The sequence below is a fragment of the Leptonychotes weddellii genome, chromosome 12, assembly GCF_054177405.1.
Source record: "Leptonychotes weddellii isolate Sample4059 chromosome 12, ASM5417740v2, whole genome shotgun sequence".
Classification (NCBI taxonomy): domain Eukaryota; kingdom Metazoa; phylum Chordata; class Mammalia; order Carnivora; family Phocidae; genus Leptonychotes; species Leptonychotes weddellii.
In genome coordinates, this window is record NC_138380.1 from 91,727,256 (window position 1) to 91,735,913 (window position 8,658).

General features: G+C 48.4%; 1 protein-coding gene across 1 annotated transcript in view; it reads right to left on the bottom strand.

The window, feature by feature from the left end:
* The window catches only part of LOC145716627 (polycystin-1-like protein 1), a 14,866-nt gene extending 6,220 nt beyond the window's left edge, over positions 1-8,646 (bottom strand). The window contains exons 1-6 of the mRNA XM_081800830.1: positions 8,508-8,646; positions 6,887-7,099; positions 5,651-5,893; positions 3,922-4,032; positions 3,674-3,828; positions 2,386-2,486 (exon numbers count right to left, since the gene is read on the bottom strand). Coding sequence (XP_081656956.1) covers positions 2,386-2,486; positions 3,674-3,828; positions 3,922-4,032; positions 5,651-5,842 — 559 coding nt within the window. The 5' untranslated portion in view covers positions 5,843-5,893; positions 6,887-7,099; positions 8,508-8,646. The remainder of the gene's footprint in view (positions 1-2,385; positions 2,487-3,673; positions 3,829-3,921; positions 4,033-5,650; positions 5,894-6,886; positions 7,100-8,507) is intronic.
* Positions 8,647-8,658: the final 12 nt, after the last annotated feature.

Sequence of the window (8,658 nt, forward strand, 5' to 3'; positions counted from 1 at the left end):
GAGAGAGAGGTGGGCGGGGGGGGCAGAGGCAGAGGGAGAGAGAATCTCCAGCAGACTCCCCTCTGAGAGCAGAGCCCAAAGCGGGACTCAATCCCACGACCCTGAGATCACGACCTGAGCCAAAATCAAGACTTGGGACACTCAACTGACCGAGCCACCCAGGCATCCCTTTCCCCTAAGACTTTTAATAAGCGATGTTGTGACAATTAGCTACTAACCACTTGTAAAAATAGGAAATCAGATCTGTATCTCACCTACAGGATAAGCACCAATCAGAGATCTAAATGTAAACACACATGGAACCGTGCAGACACAAAAAGAAAACATAAATGTGAATGATTTTCTCTCATAACCTGGGCATAAGGAATGAATTTCTATAAGGACTCACAATCTAAGAGTAATTTTTAAAAAGTTGATAAATACTATTTTTTACAAAAAGCTTTTGCAAAGCAAAACAGCCCAATAAAAACAAAGTCGGAAACTCTAGGAGTCAAGAAAAAATAAACCCAAGAGAGAAATGAATGTATATGAAGAGTTCACCAAAAAAAAAGTAGGTAATGACCTTTAAATGTATGAAAAAATGCTCAAATCACAACATAAATTGCATATTAAAACTACCATTTCTCAAATATCCATCTGGCAAAATTCAAAATCTTGAAAACAGTCTGTTGGCAAAGCTGTGGGGAAACAGGCCCTATGCTTATAGTGGGGGGGCATGGAGTTTGGCAATTTTTACGGAAACTGCACACACGTTTAACCGTTCGACCCTGGAATACTGCATCTAGACACTTCCTATGCCCCTGAGTATCAACATTTTTAATAAGGCTTAGACATTTGAGCAATAGAAATGTCTCACATATTTTTAAAAAATTAGATAAAAACAAATGGAGACCAGGGGCACCCAGCTGGCTCCGTCGGTGGGGCACGTGACTCTGGATCTCCGGGTTGTGAGTTCAAGCCCCATGTTGGGGGGTTAGAGATAACTTAAAAATAAAAAAATCTTAAAAACAAACAAACAAACAGGAAAAGCAAATGGAGAACAGTAACCCTTCATGTTAAACATATTTAGAAAAAACAATAAACCCAACAGTCCATAAAACTGTCAACGGAAGTCCACGCCGAAAAGAACTAATTCAAGTAATTTTCGACCATGTACTCTTAGGACAATGTATTCTAAGAAAGTAAAGTAAAACCTGACAAAAAGAAAGGGGTGGTTAAGCGTCTGCCTTCGGCTCAGGTCATGATCTCAGGGTCCTGGAATCGAGTCCTGCATTGGGCTCCCTGCTCAGCGGGGACCCAGCTTGAAGATACTCTCTACTTCTGCCTCTCCCCCTGCTCATATTCTCTCTCTCAAATAAGTAAATAAATAAAATCTTAAAAAAAATAAATTGCCATTGAGAATCTGAATTTGATAACAGATTTGTCCATTTTAAAAAGAAACCAAGAGGGCGCCTGGGTGGCTCAGTTGGTTAAGCGACTGCCTTCGGCTCAGGTCATGATCCTGGAGTCCCGGGATCGAGTCCCGCATCGGGCTCCCTGCTCAGCGGGGAGCCTGCTTCTCCCTCTGACCCTCCCCGCTCTCATGTACTCTCTCTCTCATTCTCTCAAATAAATAAATAAAATCTTTAAAAAAAAAAAAAAAAGAAACCAAGAGCTCAGAGTGACCGGTTCTCAGAGGAAAAGAGTCACATCCCACACAAATGTGGAGACAGGAGACAGGGGCATCAGCCAGAAGCCAATCCCCGAGCGAGGACCACAGCCTGCAGAATCAGCCCGACCTGTGTGTTTATGCCGTGTGGACCCCTGAAGCACGCTACCCGTTTCTTGCCCTTGGGGGAGAACAGAGACCCCGGTGAGGGCCAGGAGGGGCCCGGGAGCTGCAGGGAGGCCCTCGAGTCAGGCCCCTGACGCTGGGTGGCAGGATGGCAAACGAGAGAGGCAAACATAGATGCCAGAGGAGCAGCCAGCAGGGAGATCTCGGGGCTCGGGGAAGGTCCACCAAATCGGCCAAAATGGAGTGTTGATGCAGAGGTGACTGCGGTCTGGCCGAGACGGGCCACCTGCTCTGACGTGGCTTCCTGTCTCCACCACGAGTGAAGAAAGACACCGCTCTCCGTGCATCCCTTCTAACAGCTCTCGTCATCACATGAACAACTACAAATTATGGGCACCTGGGGGCGCAGTTGGTTAAGCGTCCGACTCTTGGTTTCGACTCAGGTCGTGGGATCGAGCCCCACGTCGGGCTCCGCGCTCGGTGCATTTGCTTCAGATTCTTTCTCTCTCCCTCTGCCCCTCCCGGCTCAAACTCGATCTCTCTCTCTCTCAAATAAATAAACAAAATCTGTAACAAAATAAAAATTAACATATGGAACCTTGTCCACTGACCTCTCGGAGGACCAGCAGGTGCATACACATGCACCGTTTGCTCATCCCAGGCGTAGACCTTCCTCACGAGAAAATCAGAAGGAGTAGGTTTCTCAGAGAACCTAGGATGGAAAAACAATGCAACAGTGTCTAGTTCTGTTTTGCTTTTTCCTCCCAAAGACCTTAGTCATAGGATTTTGAGCAAACACCCTGTTGACGACAAGGACACAGGCCGGGACTCCACGGCGCCACTGGGCTTTCGGTAAGAGCCACACAACACTGTCCCTCCTCACTCATTACAGAAGAAAACCTTCAGCCCGAAACACGAATGGCGCAGCCTGCGGGAATAACACAGTACCGCTCTGCACACTTGGGAAGGTGGGCACTGAGGCAGATGCACCTGCTGGTCCTAGTTACCTCCTTGCAGTAACTGCGAGCAGCCAGAACAGGAGGACGGGGGACGGTGAGCCCCACGCGGTCACTGAGAACCTGGTCAGAACCAAGTGACCTTTTGTCTGCGTGACCTAAAGAATTAAGGGAAAACCCAAAGGAGAAAAGAGATTTGCTCCCGGTAACAGTTCGGCTCATGTGGCAGGAGAAGGGTGGAGCCAACGATACACAGGGACACCATGGTGCACGCGGTGTAGACATCCCCCTGCAGAAGGCCACGTGGCTGAGGGCCCCACCCGAGCAGGGCAGTGGGACAGAGGGAGGACCCAGCCTGTGGGGAGGAGAGATGGTCTAACAGAACCCGGGCCCATCCAGACGGACAACAAACTCCCAAAGCCAGTGGCTTCCACTGACACTGTCAATGCAGGATTCCAAAAAACCTTCCCAGGTGGCCATTTATTTAGTGCTCCCTTGTGATCTGTTCATGAAATGGGCCTACCCAAGCCTCACAAACTCAACATCGTTGAGAAACAGGGTTCATTTATCGAGTCTCCTCTGACACATCATCTGAAACATTTTTTTCTTTAAAAAAAAAAAAAAAATAGAATTCTGACCCAGGTCTATACTGGGAGAGAGCACTGGATTCCGATGAGGCCCCCTGTGTTATCACCGACACTCAGGTGTTTCTTACTCTAACAAGCTCAGCGGGCAAGAATCCAAGCTCAGGGAAACAAAGCAGGAAGCTTACTCCCCAAGCAAGTGTCTATGTCCCATAATTTCGTTAGACCACGAGCCTCAGGACTGCGTGGAAAGTGAATTTCACTCCCTGGTTTTCACGAGATGTTCACGATTATCATGAATCATGTTGTCCTTCTTGTTGCCATCTGGATCCCATGGTGGCGGTCCCCCCACAACACACCTTACCAGCACCATGACCGGGAAAGCTCTCAGAACAGGCCTAGAAAATTCTATCCTTATGTGCAGAGATTCCTGGGGGTTTGCAGAATGCCCGATGAACTGATGAACATTCACTCTATCCCGGAGCAGCACAAACGTCATCTTAGTTCTATTTTCCTGTCCCAAAATGGAAAGCAAGGTCAGCAAAGGCAGGAAAAGCCAGCCAGTGTGGTCTGCATGAACTCAAGGCAGCTTGGAAAGACCCCTCACCAGGGCATCCTCCTCCCCGAACTCCACGGTCATGGGCTCCCTCAGCCGCCACCTGCTGATGGGTCTCCTGCTGGAGCAGCTGAACAGGGACGGGGCGACCACCTGGCCGATCTGCGGAGACAAGAGTGCCTAGGAGCAGTGGGGCCAGCAATCACACCCCTCCTGTGGGCCATGCTGGGCACCTGACGGTAGGGGGCAGCGTGGAAAAACGCAGCTCCTTTAGCTGGTTAGAATGGCAGGATTGGGGGACGCCATGCTGCCCTTGGATGATCACTCTCACTCCCTTGATAATTTTTAGTCTCTAAAGCAGTTTTGTTTTGTTTTGTTTTTAACTGGGGGGGGGAGGGGCAGAAGGAGAGAGAATCCCAAGCAGACTCCCCACTGACTGTGGAGCCTGATGCAGGGCAAGATCTCAGGACCATGAGATCACGACCTGAGCCTAAATCAGGAGTCAGATGCTTAACAAACAGCCACTCAGGTGCCCCGGTAATCTTGCTCTTTACTTGGAAAGCTCATACGAAAGAAAGAGCGGCAGATCATAGACAATCAGGAAGCAACAGAAAGGGGTCCAGAACACCTCCGCTCAGAGAACCTATCTGGGGACGCCACATCTGAAACCATCTCTATGTGCCAGCTACGTACACAGCACACGATGCACGTTCTGCGTTTTTTGCGTAAAAGTTTCCAAAGTCACTAAAATTCTCCAGCTGACATCATTAACTGGCTATTTATAGATGATCATAATTCATTTAAATCACCAGTGAGCTGGGCCCCCGTTGAACATTCAGGTACAACGCTATTTGGGTTATCATAAACCATGTTGTTTTGAATAAATGAAGCTACCCATCTTGCTTTGAGTAAGTCTGCTCATCTCCTCTGTAGATTCCTGCAAGTACAGCGGCAGGTCCGGCATCTGAAGCATCTCGGGAGCGCTGCTCGGGAGCATGCACCTCGGACGCCCGCTCGCTGCACCTCCACACAGGTGAGTCTCTTTAAACAACTGCACTGCTGTGCACTAAAAAATCACTTTCATTTCTGTTTCCTTACTGCTCGTTAGTCTGATTTTCATATGCGGGTTAACCATCTCTATTTCTATTTCCCTAAATAATAAAAGGTCAGTGTTTTATAAGATGAGCGTTTGTTAGCAAAAGAAGCTGCCCATCATTAATTGGTGCATTCATCCATCAGACATCATCAGGTACTTGAGCCAGGCTGGGGGGTGTGGAACACACAGAAAATGCCGGGCTCTGCCCTCCCAGCTCCCTGCCATTCCTGGGGTCCTTCAGATGGTTTCTTTTTCTTTTTCTTTCTTTCTTTCTTTCTTTTCTTTCTTTCTTTCTCTCTTTCTCTCTTTCTTTCTTCCTCTTTCTTTCTTTCTTTTCTTTCTTTCTTTCCTTCCTTCCTTCCTTTCTTTCTTTCCTTCTTTCCTTCCTTCCTTCCTTTTTAAAGATTTTATTTTTTTATTGAGAGAGAAAAAGAGAGAGAGGGAGAGCACGTGCAGGAGGAGAAGCAGAGGCAGAGGGAGAAGCAGACTCCCCTGCTGAGCAGAGAGCCTGATGTGGGGCTCGATCCCAGGACCCTGAGGTCATGGCCTGAGCTGAAGGCAAATGCTCAACTGACTGAGCCACCCAGGCGCCCCACCACCCTGATCCCTTCTTCCTCATCAAAGCATCATTACTGCACACTGGAGGTGGTCACTGGAAGGGGCTGGTCACCCGCCACATCGTACCTGACCAGGAGCTTGGCCCCCTGGATACGGGTTCTTCTTGAAGAGCACGAGGCGGCTAATGTAGCATGCGCTCTGCGTTTCCGCCCCTGTAGGACTCTGTCCAGCCAGGTCTGCAGGGAAACGCACCTGGACGGAGCCCAGACCCTGCACGCAGCTCTGCAGGTCGCGATGAAGAAGCACGTGGAACTCCATCTGCCCAGTGCTGACGTGGAGCTGATGTTCCTTGCTTGCAGAGAGGCCATCCTGAAACGGAGCCCGGAGAGTCAAACGTTCCCAGTGCAAATGAGTAAGTTGTCTGGGATCTGGAACCAGGGGCGAGGCGGCAAATAATGGGAAAGGCGGCCCATCTCAGCGTGGTTGGGATTCACGGGCCCCAGCGACTATTTTGATATAAAGGTATAAATGCCCAATAACAATAAGACGTAAACGAGATGGCTTTGGTTTTGACTCATCTTCCTGTGATCTTACTCATTTTGCAACAAGTGCGATACTTCGGTTATATTTCTTGCAGCTTCTTAGCCCATCCAGAAGGAGCCTGAACATCCCGTGGACTTGGCAGTGGACCTAAGCTCCGCGCCGTGGGGGTCAGTGAGGGCAGACATAAGGATGTGTAGAGCACGCATGCAGAATTGCTAATCCTGGTCGCTATTACGAGATTCAGCTTGAGCTTTTGTTTATTTTCTGATTTCCCAAATGTAAGGTAAACGAGTAGGTCTGGGCAGGAGGGCAGATAAATGAGTAGGAGAGGAGAGACAGAGCCTGTCTATTAACTTACTGCTTCTTAAAAGTGTTGGCCATTTCTTATGGGGAAAAACCCAGTAAATCCCAATTTCCCATAGTTACTGCAGCAGAAATAAACTTGGGTGGATTTTTCTGTAGTTGAATATCAGAGGGTTGCTCTTTACACTAATGCACATTAGAAATCCTTTGCACTACTTCTCTTCACTCCTCAAGAAGCAGAAAGTGTGCTAAGAAATGCTGGTTCTAAGTCCAGCGCTGCCCCAGACATCCCGAAGGAAATCTCCCAAAACACGGAAGGATGGAGCAGAGAAACATTTCACAGGAACATGAATAGATTTGCATGAAACACTTGAAATTCAACACCCAAATTTCCAAGGACCCCGCGACCACCCAGAACAATCACCATAGTACTTCCGAAACCAATTCTATTTTTGGTTTCTAGAAGCAGTTACCAGAGGAGATGGCTGCTACCCATGGAGAGAAAGTCGGGCTTACCAACAAGAGATCTGAGATGACCTTAATCCCCTCTTCTTGCAGGTAGCCCGCAGTCCTTGGTTTGTCCTGGTCATATGCTTCCAAGACTTCGGACACCAGCAGGATGAACTCAAGCCTTGGCCCCTCGTCCACCGCGAGCCTCCCCGACAGTGGGCTCTGAGCCAGGAGTCCCCGGGCGGCTTTGAGGATGAGAGCCGCGCTCGTAAAGCTTAACTGCAGGAAAAGAGAAGGCAAACGGAGACTCTCCCCATACCTGCCTATTCCATCGCTGCTGGAAATAAAAAAACAGCACCATGGCTCGAGAGGGCGGGGTTTGAGCCCGGATTTGGAGTCTAGCGGATTCTTGGCCTACACCACTGGTGCCAATTTCTTCTCTGGTCTTCAGTCTCCTGACCCACGAAACAACCACAGAAAATAAACGGTTCCTTTCTGCTTGTCTGTCTTCCACCTCAGACTGGATTGGGTCAATAACGGACCAGCCCTGGCGTGTCGGCGTGTCTGATGGCCATTTATGTTAAGATGCTACTTGCTTTGAACCCAACAACCGCTTCACAAACCCTGAAATGGGCCCCACCGCCTCCTACAGGCGTCTGGAGCGCACAGATCCTCCTACGGTTCCCAAAGAACCAAGGCTTCTCCCTGCAATGCCCTTACTCTGCACCTGCTGGCAAAATCCTACTCCTCTCTTTTCTTTAACCCTTAACAGGGACCATTTTCGGACCCACACGGAAGTAGAGAGAATAATACAGTGCTATGACAGGCCCCCTCCCAGCTGTGACCTTTACTCATCGCAATAGATGTTCTATCCCTCCTTGGACTTCTTTTTTTTTTTTTTTAAGATTTATTTATTTATTTATTTATTTGAGAGAGGGAAAGAGAGAGAGAACAGGAGCAAGAGGGGCAGAGGCAGAGGGAGACTCTTAAGCAGGTTCCATGCCCAGCGTGGAGCCCAACATGGGGCTCGATCTCACAATCCTGAGATCATGACCTGAGCCGAAATCAAGAGTCAGATGCTTTGCTGACGGAGCCCCCAGGTGCCCCTCCCTCCTTGGACTTCTGAAACAATATTTAAACGCAAATCTCAGGTATTATTTCTACCCACCAACACGTCAGTATGTATTGCTGACAGATGAGAACTCTTTCTAAAGACATGCCCATGAGCTCACGTCACCTCGAGCAAGATGAATCATGATTCTTCCCACTTATCTTTTAAAAACAATTTCAAACATCTGCCATGCGAAGTGCTCTGCATCAGCACCTTTCTGGAACCCTCTGTCATCCTTGTCATTACAGGACCTGGCATGTTTATCGAAGCATATGTGTTCCCACATGCAGCTTCACTCATCGGTGCCCGAAAGACAGGACTAAATGATCTGCTTTGTCCCTTAGCAGGTCCCGGGAATTGCTAATAAATGCACATAGATGAGATGAAATTAAGATCCCACTATCTGGCAGTCATGCTTGTTTAACCAAAACGGTAATGTTTTGGAAATAACTCCCTGCAATGAAACCCTGTTCGCCAGCAGTAAAATTAAGCTACTCTGGAAATTCACTGACGTCGCTATTAAAGGCACCCTACCCGAAGGGACTTATCATCCAAATGGAAAGAAGAATCTCTTACTTGAACTCAAACAAACGCTTTAAGGAATACATCATGGCCGCTTTTCACACCGGACGTTTTTCAACCCAAACGATCGGAAATGTTTTCTGGAAATGACAGGCATGCTCAGGTTTGTGCACCACTGAGCCAAGGGCCGTGGCAGACCCTGGAG